Genomic DNA, 21,675 nt, shown 5'->3' with positions numbered 1-21,675 from the left:
TGTTTTAAAATGAATTACGACTAACTGTATTCCACAGACATCCCATGTTCATCAGCCAGGCCAAGGAGTTTACCAGGAAGCTGACAGAGCAGCAGTTTGAGGCCCCCAGCTCCAAACAGCCTGAACCATGGGAGGTGGTGGTGGAGATGGTCCCCAAAGCCCTCCAAGAAGCTCTGTAAAATGGCTGTTGGAGTCACAAAAGCAGTAGAGGACCAGGTCTACGCTGCTCTGTCCTCCATATTCGTGCAGTTCACATACAGTCGGGCCATACAAGACAACATGATCCAGTCTATCCAGGAGAAAGTCAGACAGACCTACCCTGAAGACGACTTGAAGAAGAGTCTCAACCGTTTTGCAGCAGATGTGCTGAACACCATTGTTGATGTTGCAGTGAGAGTGATCTGTTCGTTGTTCCCTCCAGATTTTCTTGCCACCGCTGCTGAACCACCACTGTTGTACACTACCCTGGATGCAGCGAAGGAACAGGAGTCTTCTGTGACTGCAGCTCCACCAGCTCTTGTACCCTCAACTGAAATATCTTCTTCCATCCCTATAGACCACCAAACCCATACTGGACATGAACAGCAGACACATCCAGCCCAAACTCAGAGTCTGCTGTGGCTCCATCCTCTCCACCTGCACTGCAGATGAAGCTCCAGCTAGTGTTCGGGTTCCATCTCCATTTTCTTTGTTTTATTTTAGTTTGTTTTCATTTTTATTTCACATGGCATTTTGTTCTTGTTAATTTTCTTCAATTTAGTTTCATTTTGGTTTCATTCAGTTTTATTTTGTTTTCATTGTTTACCCATTTAGTCCTAGTTCATTTACATTTTTATTTTCATTAATCATTTCATTTTCATTTTGTGTTACTTAGTCTGATTTTGTTGTTCATTGTGTGGTGCTGAGAAAACTGACTACATTTTCAGCTCCACGTCCACGCCACCAATTTCATTTTCTTGATTTTGTTTAATTGTTGTTGTATTCTTAGCTGTCTTTCATTGTTATTGTTTTCTTGGTTTTATTTCAATAAATTGTTTCATTCTGATGATTCTGGATTGTGGTTAGTAATTTGTCTTCCTCTCTCCCTGTGACAACAACCCGAATCAGTAAAAGATCATGAAGAACAAAACTGTTTCTGCTTCGTTGTGCCTCATTTTGACTAGACTGTAAAATAAAGAACCATTGAGATCTTAAAACATGTCTTCACAGTGATTTTTAACATTTTGTTTAGCCAATCTGCAGCGCCCAGTTTGAATGACTATCAGTCATTGAACGCTTTCAGAAAAGAACAAGAACACAATTTTTGGCAAGCACATTGGTATTTTTATTGATATTGTAACCGTCAAAAAAATGACATGGGCAATTATACTATTAGGCTAACGGTCAGGGGTGGACTGCAACAAAAATTCAGCCCTGGCATTTTTTATCCAGACCAGTCCATTACATTACCATAAAGGTTGACTTGTCTCATAAGAGCCCTCAGGCATAACTGCATATCTGCTATTTGAACTTAAAAGATATGCAGATTATAGTTATATATTATAGATCTTCAGTATCAAGGAAATAGTCAAGATCAGTGGCGGCTGGTGGTGAAATGTGGTGGGTGGGCTAACAGATGCATAATATCGATCAAATAGTTACACAAAGTTACATCAGTTTCAGGTACACTATACTTTTTTAGTGCTCTTCAACTGGTTTGGCTTCAGGACCTACCATCACACCTTAAGACCCAAATGTAGGAACATTTTCAACTTTCAAATTTAGTGAATGCAATAATTGGGGTTGGTGTTTTCATGCAAAATACATGAAATTAAAAAGTGCAACCACTGAGAAATAATAATAATAATAAAAACACTCAAATTATGTAGATTTAGCTGAGAATCCTCACTTACTGAATGTATGACAACCAACAGTGCACTATCGAAATTCATCTAATTCTAACTCATAACTCATAACGCGTGTTTCCGATGTGACTTATGATGCATCCATGTCTTCTAGTATCGTCCGGCAAATGTTTCAAATTCACAATTCCTTGTTGGGTCCATGCCGTATCTCCTCCACAAAGCAAGCACGGAAAACAGAAAGGGAATAGTTGGCTACACTTGCCATTAGCCAGTCCTTTCTTTCAACCAGGAAATACAAAACTTGATGTTGATATCTGCTTGTGCAATCATGTCCTAGAAACTAATTCCTGCAGCCTGACTATGTGGTCATTACATTATGCAATATAATCTAAAGCTATCGGGTAATTATAACTACTAATTTACCCAAACAATCTGTCCCCTTCCACTACACTTGCCCATCTCATTGTGCCACTGTACCTTCTTGTCTCCCCCTCCTCCACCCACAGATAGCTAACTAACGATACACAGTCTTGTGGGAACTGTTCTTGGAACAGCCAGGCTAATCTCATTTGTTGGTGCTGGAGTAATGTTGTCCGACGTTGTTATGGACTGCGTGAAACACAAATACTAGTAGTATTTGTGTTTAACGCAGTGAAGTACCGACAACCACTCAGATAGATAGATGTCCCTGATCCAGTTGAAGTTCCAGCTATTAACCTCCTGCGACCTTGTGTCCTGATATAGTGACATTAATTTTTAGGTTTGTGGCAGCTTATTCTGCTTCATTTAGACCTGTTGTCCTCATAACTAATTAGAAAATACTTGTTTGAGGATGTTGGGATTCCATTGTTTGCAATTTTGCCTTTGCACAGCAGTGAACAGTTTTATATTTTGTTACACATTGATGACTTTATTTTGACGTACAGTGAAGTAACCCCTGTGTCCACATATAATGACATACTTTTTATACTTTAATACCTTCTTTTTCACTAGTGTACGTAATAAACTGACAAGCCTGTGCAGATTTTATTCGGTTTGACCCTCAAACCCTAAAATACAGAATTACATTTGGCAGTTGTGTGGCAGAAAGCCTGTAGGTGGCAGTGCACATCTAAATACAAGTTCACTGACCTCCATCTGCAACCTCCACACCAGCAAATGTATTTCTTTTACCTCAATGGTAAAGCAGAAACAGGTTTTAAATAAGAACCCAAACAGCAAATGTTGCTACCAGCAACATGCTGCCCGATTTATCCCATACTTTACCTTTTGTGTGTCACTGTGATGACATTAACTTAAGGAAAGACGACTTGTCCTCAATTAGTGGTCCGGCATCACAGAGCCTGTATCCCACTGTTCAGAGTCTACTGGATGGCACTCAGCAATCAGACAGAGCAGCTTTTGTCTGATAAATTTTAACAAGCGACCAGCCAAATTGGAGTCACAAGTACGCACAGTCTGTGGAGAGTGTCGGGCTGAAGGTTTGTGGGGCCAGCAACTCTTCTCCCTCAGCTTGACTATACTTCAGGTCAAATCATGATCTAAAAAAGCCGGATCTGGGAAAGTACGAGAGGATTCTAACGCAATATGGAGAGCTGGCGGTGTTTGCTGCTGCTGTGCACACTAAGTTTAGTGCTTTCCTCTGGAGAGGTGACGAAAAATGATGATGACATCGACCTTGTCAGCCTTTTGAGAAATATCTTCCCCGGGCTGCTTGTGAGAGATGAGGCGTTCATCATCGACCAAGACTTTGATATAAACTCCCTCAAGGAGCTGGGACGCCCAAAGGACGTCGCAATCACACAGCAAACCAAGGACAAACCAGTCAATCAGGGAACAAATGGGGCCCCCGGACCGGTGGTTTTAACCAAAGATGGCCAGATCAAGGGGATTACTGTGGATAAGGCTCATGTATTCTATGGGATACCATATGCGGACCCACCAACAGGAGCTTACCGCTGGAAGCCACCCAGACCCGTGAGTCCTTGGTCAGGGGTGTACGATGCCTCCTACCCCAGGGCAGCATGTGTGCAGCTCTGCAGTGGCCCTGTCTCCGAGGAGTGTCCTCAGATAGTAAGTAACACAAGAACGTCTTACGTATTAACATGCTGTTGTGATGCCTTATTTACCAATGTAATCTGTATGTTGTCATTTTAAGGTATTTTTATAAGGTGCCTTAAAATCTTAATGCCAGTCAGCTGGATGCAGAGTGCACATAGATTAGATCATAATGTTGAGCTAAGGCATGGATGCGTAGCAGGAAGTGGATCCTGGACTCCACGGTGTGGTCCATTCATCCCAGTAAAATTGTACACTTGTGCAATCCACTGTCGAAAGTAATTTAACTCCACTTTGTGAAGCTCATGTCTTATGCACAGACTTTCTCTCTGCAGAACTATAGCTAGGAGTTTACTGAGGCTATGAGCACTCCCCATACACCCAAAAAAGTCTAATATAATAATATAAGCAATATGTAAGAGATTTAATGGTCTAAATACTGTTACACAACACTTCCAGGAATAACATTCTTGTAGGGAAATGCCGAATCTTTTGTGTATTCTCTTTTGGCCTAAAGGCACTTGAATTTAATTATGTGGAGACAAATAACACTGTAAACAACCCGTTAAATATGTATGAAATATGTATCGTGTAAATTGTAAAATTGTGTGACTTCCCACTGGGGATAATAATAAAAACTAGTGCAATTCCGGAGTAAAGTTGCGTTGAAATTCAGACTGATAAGAGTTAAGTCTGACTATGTCAAGCTAAATTACTACTGACTATTAAATCTATGATGGTAGGATAGCAGGCTAGCTACATTTTTATTAGCAGGAAGCTAATCAGCTCTCCACTCACACCAGCTAAATGTAACTAACACCTGACTTGAACATCATTTCATACAATGATTAACTAGAAATTTAAGACTTGAACTAAATTAAGAAAAATAAAGATCTTCAATAAGCAAAACTGAATGACCTGCCGCCTCGAATGTCTCAAAAAGGTCAGCGAGGACTGTCTCTACCTCAACATCTTTGTACCACTGGATGTGAACTTCAGCTCACCCCTGCGGACCCCCCTGCCCGTCATGGTGTGGATCCATGGCGGGGATTTCATCGCTGGCACTGCCTCCAAGCCGCTGTATGACGGACGCTTCATCAGTAACTTCACCCACACCGTTGTCGTAAACCTGGAGTATCGACTGGGTAAGAAAGTATAGCAGTACTTATTTTTGTTAATATGGACCTGTTTGAAGATGTCTATGTGGATCTAATCTATGCACTTAACATCATTTTGTCAGTAAATGACTGTATTGTGAGTATTGTGAGAATGAAAGGTAGCAGGGGACTGTAGTTGGGGTTTATGGAAGGCAACAAGCTGGAGTCTCATGGAATCACTTAGTTAAAATAATGGAGCACTTATCATAGAGTGCATGTACTGTATGTGTGTCCACTTGCGTGCGCAAGGGAGAGTGTGTGTGCAATTATTTTAAATGGATGAGCCTGTTTGTAATTACGCTGCCTTCCTGCAAGACTGAAAACAGGAGCAGTGATACGTGAACTCCGGCAAATGAATGTCTTGCCTGAGTCAATTATGGTCTGCTGACGATGTGAACTGATGTATGATTTAAGGCGCATTCGGATTCCTTGTGTCGGGCAAAGACCCTCACACCTCAGCCGTGGGGAATTATGGGATCTTGGACCAGCAGGCAGCTCTTCTTTGGGTCCAACAGAACATCGCCGTGTTTGGAGGGGATCCCAGCAAGGCAAGGAAGCAAAGTGAACCTGCGACCACCGTGCAAAAACAATAACAACACAATATGAAATTTGAAAGAATATACAAAAAATATACAGCGTGAACTGGGAATTAAAAATGCTAAAAATTGCAATATAATAAAATTGCTAAAATTTTAAAATGTAGACAGTGAGGTAGTCTTAATCCGATTACACTATAACTCATTATTCCACATAACGTTAGGAAACCCACATATGCAAAATTTGTAAAATTTAGCAGGTGGTTTTCATCATAGAAGGGCGTCTTGGTACCTAAACCCTGCTCCATGCCACAATCTGTATTTGCCAGAAAGAGACACAGCTTTTTAACGTTGGTGTTAGCTTATTCGCTGCTACCCGCTATCATCCTGTTCTTGATATTGTCACCCTTGCAGCTCATTCTCTCCAGTTTTAGACAACTGTCTTGTCTTCACTACTTTCTTTGTAGTCCTTACCTGGATGACACATTTCAGTAGTGAGACCCTGTTGGTGTATCTCACTGGAGATGGTGTAATGTACGGTACACGTTATACGTACCTCCTAAAAATTAGCATGAAAGCATTTTTCTTGCAAGCATGTTTAGCGCTACTTAACAACTGTTAGCAAGCTAACACACTGCGGGACCTTTAAATACAAAAAAACAGACAAAACTGTATAAACATGACAACAAACAAGTACACACAATGTTGATTAAGCTAATTTGTACCAGGGGAATGAAGTGAACCTGGTACATGTAGTGTCATTCTCCTTCTGGTGAAAATTTTCTTTAAATACGCAATAACATGATAATTTTAATGCAAAATGATAATAATAATAATGTATGTTTATAAGTAGCACTCGGCCGAGTTTAATATAGAACACATATAGAAGGTAGCGGGTCCCTACTTAATCTCTCCATCAGAACCAAGGAAGCCTCCAACAAAAGCTTCTGATGCTTCAGATAAGAACAGAAGCTTCAGGAAAGAGACAACTTAGCTTAAAGCAGAGCGCAATAGACTATAAGTAACCACTGCTGATGGCTTTTACTATTTTGAAAGTGCTAAACGGAGACATGGTACAAAGGGACTGTAGACAGTACGTTTACATCATCCACATGTCAGTTATATTTGCGTTCTTGCTCTCACAAAAGTTCCACTCTCTAGTTTTAACATGTCGACATAGCTTTTAGCTCAATGCACTGCCGCGCCAGACTACATCCCCACAGAGCTGCTAGAGTGCCGACCGCTTTTTAGTCTTGTTTCACCATTTATTCAATACCCATAAGTCCCTGTGTCTAATATCAGCCACTCTTGATTGTACTTCAACATCTCGTCTTTGCGTTGCTTTTGCATTCGTCTCTGTGCTTTGCTTCAACAAACCAGTGAAACATGCTGCATATTTAGTAAATGTATTTATGGTACTTTACGGTACAAGCATCACATCAGTTCCAAATTACTTAAGCAAATGAATGAAACACATGTCATATCCAGCATGTTGTGTTCCACTAACAGATGGCAAATGTAAAGGGTTTCTAGCAAGTGATGCTCAGTTTTCTTTTACTTTTCTATATATATATATATATATATATATATATTTGTGACTGTATTGCTAACTTACAAGGCTGACTTATTGTGCTGTGTGTGTCTTTTGGGACAGGTGACATTATTTGGGGAGAGTGCGGGTGCTCAGTCAGTGAGCCTTCATCTTATGATCCAGAGCAGTAAACCTCTGTTCAAACAGGCCGTCCTACAGAGCCTGCCCTTCTCCATCCCACTGAAGACCAGGTGAGGAACCGTCAGACTGTGCTTTGCTGGAGTTACAAATGACCGTGGACTTTTAAAGAAGTATAAATTAATCAGAGGGCAGTGTGTTATCCGTGTCCAAAGCCTGGCTGCAAATTGATATATTCTGCAACTCTTTCGCAGGCATGATGCCCTGAAGCTGGGAAAAGGCTTTGCTAAACAGACCAACTGCTCGGTGAACAACATCGTCTGCCTGCTGTCTCTCACTCCGCAGGCCGTCCTGGCCGCCCAGATGAAAACAAGTAGGACGCCACGGACCCCAAATTTAGAGCAACACTTTGGGCTGCCCACACGGTTACATAAGAAGGCAGGATCTAGTCTGACAAACATCATGAAAAAACAAAATTGCATCTGAACAGCGAGCCTCCAAAAGGACAATGAGAGGGATTCTGTTGCAGCATTGCGACATATGAATGTAATATGTTGACAGGGTTATTGATCAGTATCACATCATGTAACATGTAATAACATATTATACACAGTATGGAGATGCTTTTATATGTTTTTCTTTAAACTTACTAAGCCTTACGATGAAAAAAAGAAAGAAAATCAGACTGTATTTCAATCCTGGTGATGTGATTTTTGATCCTAGGTTCCAGGATTGTGAACCCATTCAGGTTCCTGGAGGTTTTCGAGACATGGGGTCCGTATATCGATGGCGAGCTAATAAAAGAGCAAGCTGTCAGTGCCTTTCAGAAGGGCCACTGGCAGAAAGAGAAGCCGGTGCTGCTGGGTAAGAGACACACAGACACAAAACCATATCCAGTCCAGTGAAGTGAAAAATGACACTTATCCTCCCAACTGTTTGCTGGCTGTTGTACCCCCATTGCTTATCATAATAAGACAATTAAATGTGGATATTCCCACAATCAGGACAAAGACGAAGGCAACATTCACTATTTAAGAATGATTATTAAACCAAGAGAGGACTAGACAGAAGAAAGATTGTGCAAACAAGTCCCAGCAAGGCTGCAGGTGATGTGAGGCGTGCCTGTGCGGCTCTGTTTTCCGTCCTGCAGGTACAACCTCAGAAGAGGGGGTGCTCTTTGTGTACGGTGTATTCAACAAGCCGGTCTCTGCAGTGGAAAGCACCGTGTACATAACAGCCATCTTTAAGCAGCACACTCTGCGGATCCTGCACAAGTACCTTCCCCTGTACAAGGACGCTGACCGCAGGGACATGCTGGCTCAGGTATGAGGAACTGAACACACAGTCCTTTTAGTGTCAGCATTGTGGCTGATACTGTCCAAATATGGAAGCAGCCAACAACACATCTGTTTTTTTACTGAATCACAATGAGAGGATATTGCCACGGTTTATTTCAATTATTCAATGTAAAAAATGGGAAGCTGTGCCTGGCTGATGGTGAATGACATATCACAATCACCTGTCAACAAAGACTACTCAAATTTGAAATGGCCAATGAGAAATTTCATTCTGCTGAATGGTGTATAATGAGCACATACCCAATGAAAAGTTCCTCTTCATTTGAATATGTCTAATCCAGTGACAATTGCAGATTCCCCTTCAAGCTGAAGTTCTTGCATGTCATCGGAAAAACCTCAAAATTATCCATGATGACTCTTGGAAGTTGATAGGCTTTTGAGGTTCTGGCAACTAGTTAAAGTGTAATGCATTGGCCGGGAATCGAACCCGGGTCAACTGCTTGGGAAGCAGCTATGTTAACCACTATACCACCAATGCCTTGGCTTTTGTATTCAATGGTAGTGAAATCAGAACAAAGGTGACAAAGACACTGAGAGGGAGAAGTACGCCCCAAAAATCAACATAAAATTAGTGTTTGCTCTGAAGAAGCTCCTACTAAGAACTAAGATAACAGAGTAGCTTGTCCAGAGCTATTATTATTGACTAGAGCTGAGTACTAGACAAGAATATGGATATAAAACCACAAAGAAAGTTAGCCAAGATTAAAAGAAAACATACCTGAAAGCATCTATAACTGCTCAAAATAACCCATAGACTGTGAGTCACATTTCCTAACTTCAGTTCCTGAAGAAGCTACTTGGATGAGCGGTGGAACATCTTCTCAAAACTCTACAAGTGCAGTTGCTTTTTGTATTTATTTCTTTGCCTTTTGCAAATTACAACAACCACAAGAACAACCACCACGTCCTGACACTTTTTACCAGCACACAATATCGGAATTGCAGTAGTTTGATTTGATACCATCTCCATAATAATATCACACGTTTTTAATGACATTATGAAACTCACATCGTAGGTAGATATCGCAGTTTGACAAAATCATGATCAATGTGGTTCATGGTTGCACTAGAGGAGCACAACACTTCTGATCAGCGTTAGCTGGAAAATGGTATTTGTTATAAAAGGACAGTAAATTGGCTCTTACATCAATATCCAAAAAAGGTTAAAGAAAAATAACTGAACTTAGAGGAGGTGACACTCGGGGAATATTTAGAATGCAGTTACAGTTGACTGTGCAGAGGTCCTCCAACCCTCCGAGGAAGCAACTCTCCAGGGTGCAGGGGGGTCAGCACAAATGGATGCAGCGTTGAATTCTCAGTCTCGTTTTGCAGACCAAGGACATTTCCTTCGTTGTTCAAATTGGTTGTGTTGAAAATCTCATGTTACCAACTTGTCAAAATTATTTTTGTTTCTTTGTGGGAAAGAGTGTAAAAGTGGTACCCCAAGCCTTCATTTCCAGACCTTGAAAATATGTCACTAAATTTGCATGTCTGCCAATATGAGACAAAGCTTTCAAGTGGCTAAACGCTAATTATCTAAACACGCGCACTTCTTTTGCTATGGCGCACACATTTAAGCTTACAGAGCACACGTGCACTTCAGAAAACCATGAAGCGTGCGGCTTTCGATCAGACATACTGCATATAATTAATATTCTTCCATTCGGTGTAGCTTTGTCAGTAAAAATCAGTGAACTCCATTTGAAGAGCTTTAGTTCTGCTTCTCATTTTACTCCTGCTCACCGGCCGACTGAAAAGTGAACAAGAAAGGCACAGTCTGCCACACGCATATGCCTCAATAACCACTGGCTGAATGGATTGATGTGCGAGGCGGGCCTTCATGCGTGGATCGATGTTCCACCCAGTCAGCACTGGCTGTGCAACAAAGACCCAGCTGTGTCCTGTGCTGTCTACAGCCTCTCCATGTCTAAAGAGTCTGAAGGGGAAATGCTGCTGTGATCTGTAAGTTGGAAAAATCTACATGATCAAGGCACGCCAACTTTCATCAAAGTTGTGTCATTATTAACAGTTTTCTAGTTAAGGTTGTCTACCTGAGGACATAATTTCTCTACAGGAGGAGCTTCAGCTCCAGTGCCTCTTAGTCTGACTGACAGCAGTTTTTTTCCTCTCCTCCATCATTGGTATGGTGGACAACCCAGAGCCGGGGAGTTTGTCCTGTTTGAGATGCAGCCTGACTGCGCCGCTAAGAATCGACTTGTCTCTCATGAACATCTAGACCGACAGGAGGGATCAGCTGAGGATTCACAGATGAAGAATGAGACAGAGGGGGCCGCTTGAGGAAGAAACATTGATTGGGTGAATTGACAGCCCATTTGTATTGACAAGGCTAGAGTTAACACTGGCGACACAGATACAGAGAAAATAATACCTCTTTGTGCAATGGGATAGTCCTCCAATCATTCTCAACAAGTGCCTTAACAGCTATTGCCTTTTAGTTCTTTTAAGTAAGTTTGTAGTCAATGCCTCTGATGTCAGACGCAGTGGTGGACTCTAAACAGGTTTCCAACGGAAGCCATTTTGTTGTAACCAAATTCAACTCCACTGCTCACAGATGACATGTATGACTACACCACCACTCTATATAAAGGCTAAAGAGTTTCAATGGCCTGTCACTTCTTTGCAGGGGCATAGTCAGTTCCCAACAGTGTGACTCCAGAACAACGTTCCAGTGAGCAGCAAAGTTTGTCTGGCCTCCACGCTATTTTCCCCTCAGCTCTTTAGTTTAGTTTTTTAATTTTACAGGTATTACGTTAAGTTGGTTGCAATGAACCTCTTATAAGCAGCTGATCTTAAAGAGGGAGCTTTAATAATAGAGATTAACATTTCAATACGTCCAGTGAATCCAATCCAATGAATTGCGCAGATTCCCCTTCAAGATGAACTAGTTCTATACTACTGTCAACATCCCAGTCTGAATACAAGTCTTAGGACTTTATTTTTCTTCCCACAATTTTGAAATGACTTGCGTGTGATTTTCAAAATTCCTCCAAATTATCCACGATACTTCCTGAGCACAGAGATGGACTGAGGTTTGCAGCTCCAGTAAGATCAGAGTGAATAACAAGATTTTCCTGGCATTACACTCTGACTGTTGAGAATAACTTCTGCTTCATGCATTTTATTGATATCAAAAATAATATTCTCAACTGTCAAAGCACGTTGCCAGGAAAATTATTCCTAGTGCTCTAACATACTAATGTGTGAACCTGGTCTTAGCACAACTTTTGATATCATAAGCTGAAGAATTTCTTCAAATTTGGAATGGAATCGTCATGACACCAGTCAGAACTGCTGTCTTGAAAATCAACAGAAACAAAGTTGATTAAACTGATTGGAAAAATCTCCAAATTATCCATGATGGTTTTGAAAGTTAATAGACTTTCAAGGTTTTCTACGATCAGCCTCTGGCAACCTGTTAAAATGGAAATTGCACCCAAGAATAGCCGTTTAAGCATAAGGCCAAGAACCAAACCCAGGTCAACTGCTTGGAAAGCAGCTATGTTAAACACTATATCACTTATGCTATATCACTTCAAATATCAAACAAATGATTGTTTGTCAGATTGTTTGTCAGAAGAAGAAGCTCCTAGGACTAACGTAATGCGAGCAGCTTACTCAAAATTATGGTTAGTGGTTGTTTACTAGATATGACTATACTCAGAAAACTTAATATGCATATACATAACCTACAAAGCACAAAAACAAAACAAATTAGCCAAGAAAAAAAGCAAACATACGTGAAATCATCGATCACTATGCAAAATTACCCAAAGACTATGAGCCAAACTTCCTTGAATCAACATCTGTCAGGTAGACTAAGACCAGCCTAAACAACCACCCCATGTCCTGACAGTTTTTACTAGTGCACTGTAAAAATTGCAGTAATTTGATTTGATACCTTCAAGTGCATTTTTCAAAGAAATCAACCACGTGACAGCTCTGTAATGCCAGGCAGCTGGATCATGTGTTCATTAAGCTTATAAATGAATATCACAAGTTTGATATCATAAGATGGAAAATTTAATTAGAAATTTCATTGCATTAAAAGACTATTTCCAGATATTGCGTTGGCCGGGAATCGAACCCGGGTCAACTGCTTGGGAAGCAGCTATGCTAACCTCTATACCACCAACGCCCCATAAAACAAAACAAAACAAAACAAAACACACACACAAAAAAAAACAATTTCAGAGACAAAGAAGACAAGCCAGTTGGCTGCAATGGCAATGATACCAGCCAGGACTACTGTCTAGAAAATCAACAGAAACATAGTTATTGATGCATATTATCCTCAAAAAATTGGCTCAGTAAAAGCTTTTCCCACGCTGAAAATTAGTTCAGTGACTGACATATGATGAGCAGATTTTGGGCCTGACACAAAACTGCAGACAAAGCCAGAAAGGAAGGTGATGAACATGCTGAACCATAGCACATAAAAAGTGAGATGGAAAGATATTTCCAACTCAGGTTGGTGGAGCTTCAAATGAAAGCTATTCTCCCACAGGTACCCATTCTCTGACATGTTAGACATGTCAGCTAAATAAGGCCATAATGTTTAGAAGACATTTGTGATTTTGTTTTAGCATGTTGCGAAGGCCTGCTCCCAAATTAGTCAAAAATTGAGATCAGATTTTCCCAATTTACATTGTACTAGGCTACTCAGCGGAATCAAGCCACAGAGTGTGAAATTTTGAAATGACTTGCATGTGATTGGAAAAACCTCCAAATTATCCATGATGACTCTTGAAAGTTAATAGACTTTCAAGGTTTTCTGCCATCAGGTTCTGGCAACTACTTAAAATGGAAATTGCTCTCAAGAATTGAAAGCTGACCAAGTGTAATGCATTGGTCGGGAATCAAACCCAGGTCAACTGTTTGTGAAGCAGCTATGCTAACCAAACAAAAGAAAGGCCAAAAAGACATATTTTTGGATTGTTCAGCCAGCATCATTGCCCAGAAAATCTGTATATCTGGAAAAACTAGGTTATTCCTTAAAATATCATAAAATGATTGTTTGCTCAGAAGAAGCTCCTTCTAAGGACTAAGATAAAAGATATGACTATAGTCAGAAAATTGAACGTGAATATATATGAGCCACTACTGCACTATGGACATAAAACCACAAAAAACAAATCAAGTTGGAAAAACCTCCAAATTATCCATGATGACTCTTGAAAGTTAATAGACTTTCAAGGTTTTCTGCGATCAGGTTCTGACAACTAGTTAAAATGGAAATTGCTCCCAAGAATAGAAAGTGAAATGCACTGACCGAGAATCGAACCCAGATGAACTGCTATGCTAACAACTATACCACCAAAGCTCTGTGAAAGAGTCAGAGTTCAATTAAAAAAAAAAAGAAAAAAGGAAGAGTAAGTGAGATGAAATTTGCCATAGGCCAAAGGCTGTTTAATTTACATCATTCGAGGCTACTCGGTGGAATCTGATTAGCAAACATTACAATACTAACATCCTTAGGCAACCAGTAAATTGCACCAACTCAGAGGAGTTTACAGCTCATTATTTTGCATTGCATTAAGCTCCACAGTTTGCACATTACATATTTTGCAGTGAAGTGATTGCAAGTGATTGGTTAATTATGAATCTCCAGAGTCATCTAGCCATGCTAGTCATGCTAGCAGATGATACACAACTTTGCATCTGTACTGCATCAATTGACTTAAAATGCTCAACCAATGTTGGTGTTTCCAACTATTGTTATCTGTCTGCCTTTGTTATTATCCTGTGACATATCAACCTAATTAGCAAACATGCTAGCACGCTAAGCTAAGTGGCATTGTTGCATCAACTGTTACAACTCTATATTTTGCATTTTGCATCTTTTTAGTGGGGTCTATCAAACGCAATTGACTTGTTAAGGTGGGCCCCAATGTAGAAACCTACAGTACTGGTGTTGATTTAAACTCCAGTGCTGGAGTCTGATATCAACATTGGTACTAGGTAGATGCACTTCACACTCCACCGGGCTGTGTCGCATCTTAATTATATTTCTCACAATAACTGTGCTCACGCTATTATATTTGGGCTGTGATATGAGTAACAGTGGTAAACTCTGGCTGGCTTGTGTTATTTCATTAACTGCCATAATGAGCTGCGGCCGGGAAACACAACTCCACTAAAAATGATAGGATAAAGTCTTTTCTTCTACACGCTTCACGTAGTATCAACAGTTTTCATCCGTCTGGACTGGTTCAGTGTGTTTACCTGCTGCTTTAGAGTTGTTATCACTGTCAAAATATAGAGGTGTGCTGGCGGATGATGGCACAGTAGAGGCCCGCGGCAGTTTTCTGTCAGACTTTTCACTGCAGCTCGCAAGGTGGCAACCTGGGGGAGCAACAGGGGGTCAGGAGGTGACACTGCTGGACGCATTTAGCATTCAGCCACTTCTGTTCACTGTGCAGAAGGGAGACGGCTGTGGAGTCACAGCCTCCCCCTCCACATACACACACACATGCGCCTCGTGTGTGTCTTTATGAAGGCCACTTCTCTAGAGGACCAAGGGGGTCAGCACGAATATCACACAGCTGGTCACAGAGGAGGCTGGTGTGGAGAGCTCAGCTTTATTTTTTATGTGCAGCGTGTCCATTTTCTCTGCAAAGACATTTGAAGAGATCCAGAACAACAAAATTAACACAATCATCTCCTTCCCGACTGAAAACACACCAGATTTGACGAGTGCTTCGGTAACAGAATCTAAAACACCTCTTCTCTCATAAAAGTTAAGGACAAGTGATAATGTTCTCTGAACTTCTCTCATCAGCTGATTAGCTGAATGTGAAAAGCTGCCAGAAATACACTTGTCAGGCATAACGTTAAAACCCCTGACAAAAGAAGTAGTTAACCTCTTGTGAAAATGCAATGTTCTGCTAGTAAACTTTTGAATGTGGATGGTACTTAGACATGTACCTACCACTTAGACAGTTTAGGAAGAACTCAAAAATAAAAACACGAAGAACAGCTTAAGATGTTAACCTGGCCTCCAAATTCACTACATCCCAAACTGATCAAGTATCTGTGGGATGATCCACAGAGGACCCTCCCCTCAATCCACACACACACACAAAAAACCCACTAACAACATTTGTTACAACAGGACACCCTCAGAAGGCCCATGTCCATTCTCTGATGAGCCACAACTGTTTGAGGCACAAGGGAGACCTACACAATATTAGGAAGGTGGTCATAATGTTATGCCTGATTGGTGTATACAAGCAGTCTTATCGAAGTCATGTAGAGCTATTAAGCAGATGTGACAAAGAAACTGTTACAAGTTTTGACAAAGTGCATAAAGGTCACCAGGAACAGGCCACTGGCATGTAGGTCTCATACCCCCAATATTAATACGGTTCCACCTTGTTTGCTCCAGGAGCGAAGTTCAATTCAATTATTTACATTGTTGTTCTCTACAACAACATTTCATCAGAAAATCAATTCCAAATAATAACTAAAATGTGTTTTCAGTGCCGCAACAGGCAAATACAATGCACTCGGCGCTGGCAGACAGGGTCTTGGATGGATTGTAAACATGGGCAGTGTACTGTATACATACAGATTTTTGTATTTTCAAAACTCACAGCCTTGGCCCTTCAGGGTGCTAGACGAGTAAAGAGCCAGCGTTGTATATAATTGAGAGCACATGTATTATGTGAATGCCTCACTGTTAAAATGGCCCTCGGTGATTGGGTTCGGGAGTGCACGCACCTTCCTCGAAATGCACTTTCCTGTACACAGATTAACGTTTACACTGGTCGACAGTTTGGCCTGATCCTCCTTGTTTCTTCATTGCAGATATTAAAGCTAAGTGTCTGTAAGATCAAACCAGCCTGGGTGACGGTTCATTAAGCAAAAAACAAACTCCATGATGACACTCCTTGATGGCAGCAGTCATCCCCAGCAGGACACGTCCTGAACCAGACACACACACACAAAAAAACTCAAAAAAACCTTGCTACCTCAAAAAAACACGAGCAACAGGAGCCACTAACAACATTCAGTTGTATGTTCATGTTTACGGTTTTAATATCTGCACGCCTTAGTGAAGCAGATGCATCTGTACCTGAAGATCATCAGGAGAATGTGTCTGTTTGTTTTCAGATGTCAGATGTGCGGGTTGTGTGGGCGCGATTTGCGTGTTCCCTGAAAAAAAAAGAAAGAAAGAAAAAAAAAGTCATGTCGGTTTCCAGGTAACAGGCAGAAGAATACAGTCAACATTCATTTTCTTTTGCTTCCTTTTAGCACAGAGAGAACAATAGGTTTTTTTTTTTGCTCTGCTGCCCTCAGCCCATCTCTTTTGTGGACGTCACGCTTATTAGGTTTATTCACTTACTCCAAAAACACAGCAGAAGCTAGAAGACGCGCTGTAATGCACGAACCTTTAGCAGCAATTTGTATTATTATTATTCCAGGTTTCCAGATTTTAGCTTTCAGCTGATGACTGCGGTGCTATTGAGTTGTCAACCTGAACCTGGTGACCGTCATAGTGAGCATTCCGCTTCCAAAAATCCCTAACCTTAACAGTTATGTGTGAACGTCTAGCCTCTTTCAAATGACGCAAGTGAGGATGAAAAGCAAATGATAAACACTAAAATCACAATAACAAGATGCTTTCATGTAAAAACCAAAATAAGAGTGACAAGTGAAAACAGTACAACATGTACAACATGAGTAAGCAGGAGTGAGTGGGAGGCTTTGAGTGGTTTTCTTCCAAGGATGGAATAGGGGAGGATTTCAAAGGAAGAATGAAGAGGGACAAAGACAGGAAAATGACATTTTATGTAAAGCCATGATTAAAGCCATAATTGCTGTTTGTGTGTGGTGAGTTATGCGCGTCTCTGAAAGAGGAGAAAACGCACTTAATTTTGCTTTAACTGGAGCATACCAATGTGTTTAGAACAACACTGATATTTGTAATGGTCACTACTAATTCTATTTCTACTATGAATAGTAGCTTTACACACAATCTGCCCAAAACACACACCCGAAGTCCATTTCCTGGTATCACAAAAGTCACTACAGTTCCTCTCTAAGGGAAGAGTGTATGTCTCTACCAAGTGTCATTAAAATCCATCCAGGAATGGAGAAGATATTCCTGCCAAAACCACAAAGAGCAGCCTCATGATAGAGCTAAATAAGCGGTTGGGGGAATTAATGGGAGAGTCATGGTTTTACAGAAGTTATGTAACCCCAATTACACCATGTCTTAACACACTATGTGCATTGGAATAACAGGGTGAGGGAAAATCCATGTTAATGAAAGATGTGAAAACACTGAGATCAGAACATCCCCGGATCAGTCAGATTTGTATTTGGAGGTGGACAGCTAATTCCAGACTTACTTGAGTTCTTCATAACTCAAGTAAGTCTGATGGTGGTTGATGACAAGTCAGATAGCCACACCGAACTAATCTGCACATTGAGATTGACTCAGGTTGGATTATCCGGATAATGTGTTCAAATACAGTTTGCATGTTAATGTCAGATGATACATCCAAAAATGTTAAGTGGTTGTTAACAGACACTAGTCATGTGAGTTTCTGGAGAGTGATGCTTCTAAACTCGAGTCTTCAGCCTTTTAGAACTGAAGAAGCTACTTGGATGAATGGCAGAAAACATTTTGGGCCAGGTCCCATCCACTAACACGGAGGGGATGGAACATATGACCTATACTGCAGCCAGACACCAGGGGGAGCTCTACTTTCTTTGGCTTCACTTTAAACTCAACGCTTTTGAGGAGCTGTCATGGCATCCATTCGTTTTCACAGTCTATGTTCTTTTGACCCCTTTCTCTTCTCTCCCTAGATCGTCACCGACTACGTCTTCCTATGTCCAGCCAGGAGGTCTGCACGCGCCGGCACAGCAGAAGGTAGCAAGGTGTGGATGTACACGTTCGACCACGTTGCCTCGGACCACCGCGTCTGGTCAGGTCTCACTTTCTGCTATGAGCACGCCTGCCACGGCGCCGAGCTCCCCTTCCTCTTTCACTCGGCCACGGTGGCCAACTACAGCATGTCGCCAGCGGAGAAGCTGCTGTCCAACCGGATGCTGTGCTACTGGGGCGCTTTCGCCCACACTGGTGACACTTCCTCCAGGGCCCAGCAGACCACTTTCTGCCGAGAGCAGCGTCCGCCTATTTGGCCGCGCTATTCTGACACCAGCGGCTGGCTCGTCATGAACCTAACGGTTCGTTCGCATGCCCAAGCGGGAACCAGAAACCATATATGTGACTTCTGGGACAAACTGGGCATCTACTAGAGAGGGGGCAGCGTAAGTCATCAATACACACAGTTATCTTTGTCACAGAGTAGTCTCCTTCATGAGGTTGTCACCTCGAATGATTTTCCAACAATCTAGGAGGCGGTGTTGAGCAATTGTTGATTGGTTTGGCTCGACTGATTCAACGCTCCACCACTCTCCTTCGTGGTCGCATAGGCCGTAGGCGATGGGTTCGGGGACATGGTCCCACTAAGCTCAAAAACCAGACGTAATGGTAGGCTATGTGTCTGTAGAATGCTGTGGTAGCCATGCGTAGCCAAGTGTGCCTTCGATTTTGGATAAATAACCACCAGTGTCGCCAGCAAAGCACCCTCACACAATCACACCTCCTCCTCCTCCATGTTTCACAGTGGGAACCACACATGTAGAACTCATTTAGTCCTCATGAGGACTACTGTCAGCATAACATTTGATGGTATGACCCGAAATATTCCAGAGTGGCTACTGTCACGTCTCACAGCAACAATGGACTGTCGCCTCTCTTTACTTAGTTGAGTGGTTTTTGACAGATAACAACAGCATCTGAATAGGGCTGTTCACTGTATGTCGGCATGACACATCAGATGGTGTCAAGAAATTTCACAAATTCACTTTTGATTGATAAGCATTCCAGGTGACTACCTCATGAAGCTGGTTGAGAGAATGCCATGTGTGCAAAAGTAAAAGTAGACGACTGTGAACAACCTAAAATGTAACATATTTGTTTTACTCCATTTTGGTTAACGCTTTTTTTGTGTGTTCCTTCATAGTTGTGATGTATTCGTATTAATCTGCTGTGTGTAAAATCATAAAAATAAAGAAAGGCTGTTGAATGAGAAGATATCCCCAGTATTTTGGTACTATATATCCTTCAGTAATAATTACATCCTTGGTACAAATATCTTCAGTTAAAAAGACACCTTTAGAATAAAAAATCAGCAGTGAAGTACTTTATGAAGAAAAAAGATTGCGCATAAATCTTTCAACCCAAGTCAAACATTCAGGAGAAGAAGAAGGTCCTGGGGAGAATAACAGAAAGAAAACCTTTCCTTTTATATCAGTCTGCATGTGATATACCAAAAGACAGTAAAGTATGTGTGGTCCGCTGGCTAGCTTGTTAAAATGAAACACAAATATAGGGCTAAACCTTTCATTATTTCTTTTCCTTTTTTTCTCCTTCCATTATTTGTAAGCACAGTGCAGTGACTGTCATTGTGACGGCAGAACGGGACGAACTGATGGTATCCAGAGCTGATACGCGTGTTCTAAGGAATTTAATTAACAGCTGTGATTTCAGTTTTTTACACTAATATACTGTAAGAATGTTCTGGGTTTTTTTTGTTTGTTTTTTATTTTTTTTATTTCACTGTAGTCTGTATCATAGAGTTCTTGTACTACATAAAATGTATTTCATTGGTAGGCTCTTGGGCATTCTGGCCAATGTGTACTTGAAATACTTATTAAAATTGGACATTGGACTGTGGTAGAATTACTGTGTGTAGGGAAAAGGAGGTTTTAATTAGATCACTGCTCCTTTTTTAGCTAATGTTCTAGTTTCATGGTTGAATATTTTACCATTTTAGTACACTCTGTTCTGTTTGGTCTGTTTAGGCTCTTACCTATAATAAAGTAACCAGCCCCAAATGGTAGACAAATGATGCAAGTATCTATCTACTGTCCATGTCCATGTCTCAACACGTATTTAAGCAGTTTACCAAGACATCTTCAGAATGCAATTATGTACTGAATGCAGGCTTAAAGCGCTGACTCTCATTTTTAATTTGAGTTCCAGCTTGAGGAATAGTTTAGGAATTACAGCTCCTTAATACAGTGATCAACCGCATCATTAAAAAAAAAAAAAAAATGAAGGTTCATTAAAGGAGCTAGACGATAGGTTTTAACTGTGTCATTTCAGTTAGCATCGTCTCTATAAATTCTTCATAGTCCTCTAAGGGAGGCAGCTGTTCCACCTGGGTGAAAACACTCACCCTCTCACTCATTTCTCCCATAGTAGGGTAGCTGACCATGGTTTCCATTATCAGTATACGAATCAAGCCTAACATTATGACCACTGATGCAAGAAGTAAACAACGTTGACCATCTTGTGACAATTCAGTGTTTTGCTGGGAAACTTTTGGACTGGGCATTCATGTAGATGGTACTTGGGCACGTACCACCCACCTAGACCAGACCAGACACACAGAGAAAAATGGCCCCTCCCCTCATTGCACTAATAACATTCTGTTACCAGACACTACCCTCAGAAGACCCATGTCGATTCTCAGATGAGTCACAATTGTTTTTGAGGCTCAGTGGAGACCTGCACAATATCAGGAAGGTGATGTCATAATGTTTTACCGTAATGGTGTATGTTGAGAAGTAGGGACTAAACCTCAGTGGACAGGTGACTCACAAGCTGTTTTGTGGACAGGTGTGGGACATTCCTTGGGTAAAATGTTTGGAGTTGATTCCAAATATGACATTTACAGGGTAAACTGTTGAAATGAACCCACAACATTCATTCAGAGTAGAAAAAAATAAAATAATCTATCAGGCACACATAGCAGGAACATCTGGAGGGGCCACATCAACAGCTTGGTGCACTCAACATGGTATAAAGCAACACAAAATGGCCCGGATGTCCACAGAAGACTTCAGCTTCTCCATCTGTCTCTCTTTTTCTCTCTCTTCCTTTCCTGCTTGAGACCACTTAACGCCTAGAATAGCACTACTTTATATTGATTCACCAATTTCAAACTTGAT

General features: G+C 41.2%; 1 protein-coding gene, 1 long non-coding RNA gene and 2 other non-coding genes across 4 annotated transcripts in view; 1 reads left to right on the top strand and 3 right to left on the bottom strand.

The window, feature by feature from the left end:
• The first annotated feature begins 3,104 nt into the window (after window positions 1-3,104).
• Window positions 3,105-19,751, top strand: LOC125000431 (crystal protein). Its single transcript, XM_047575982.1, has 8 exons — window positions 3,105-3,917; window positions 4,846-5,047; window positions 5,474-5,607; window positions 7,250-7,377; window positions 7,519-7,637; window positions 7,988-8,128; window positions 8,415-8,587; window positions 18,460-19,751. The coding sequence occupies exons 1-8, from the start codon at window positions 3,432-3,434 to the stop codon at window positions 18,910-18,912; spliced, it is 1,836 nt and encodes a 611-aa protein (XP_047431938.1). The 5' UTR covers window positions 3,105-3,431; the 3' UTR covers window positions 18,913-19,751.
• LOC125000432 overlaps window positions 5,538-21,675 on the bottom strand; it is a 96,299-nt gene continuing 80,161 nt past the window's right edge. Inside the window, exon 3 of the long non-coding RNA XR_007111325.1 lies at window positions 5,538-5,626. This is a non-coding gene — a long non-coding RNA (uncharacterized LOC125000432). The remainder of the gene's footprint in view (window positions 5,627-21,675) is intronic.
• trnag-ccc lies at window positions 9,029-9,100 on the bottom strand. Its single transcript has one exon. It is a non-coding gene; the product is annotated as a tRNA-Gly (tRNA).
• trnag-ccc lies at window positions 12,707-12,778 on the bottom strand. Its single transcript has one exon. It is a non-coding gene; the product is annotated as a tRNA-Gly (tRNA).

Source organism: Mugil cephalus, chromosome 22 (genome assembly GCF_022458985.1).
Source record: "Mugil cephalus isolate CIBA_MC_2020 chromosome 22, CIBA_Mcephalus_1.1, whole genome shotgun sequence".
Classification (NCBI taxonomy): domain Eukaryota; kingdom Metazoa; phylum Chordata; class Actinopteri; order Mugiliformes; family Mugilidae; genus Mugil; species Mugil cephalus.
Note: the sequence above shows the minus strand (reverse complement) of the source record. Positions and strands in the feature narration are given on the sequence as shown.

Bases quoted from the DNA above. Each gene is read 5' to 3' on its own strand.
- LOC125000431 (XM_047575982.1), top strand. From the start codon at position 3,432: ATGGAGAGCTGGCGGTGTTTGCTGCTGCTGTGCACACTAAGTTTAGTG. The intron at 3,918-4,845 runs GTAAGTAACACA...TGTCTCAAAAAG, and splicing joins CCGAGGAGTGTCCTCAGATA to GTCAGCGAGGACTGTCTCTA. The intron at 7,378-7,518 runs GTGAGGAACCGT...ACTCTTTCGCAG, and splicing joins TCCATCCCACTGAAGACCAG to GCATGATGCCCTGAAGCTGG.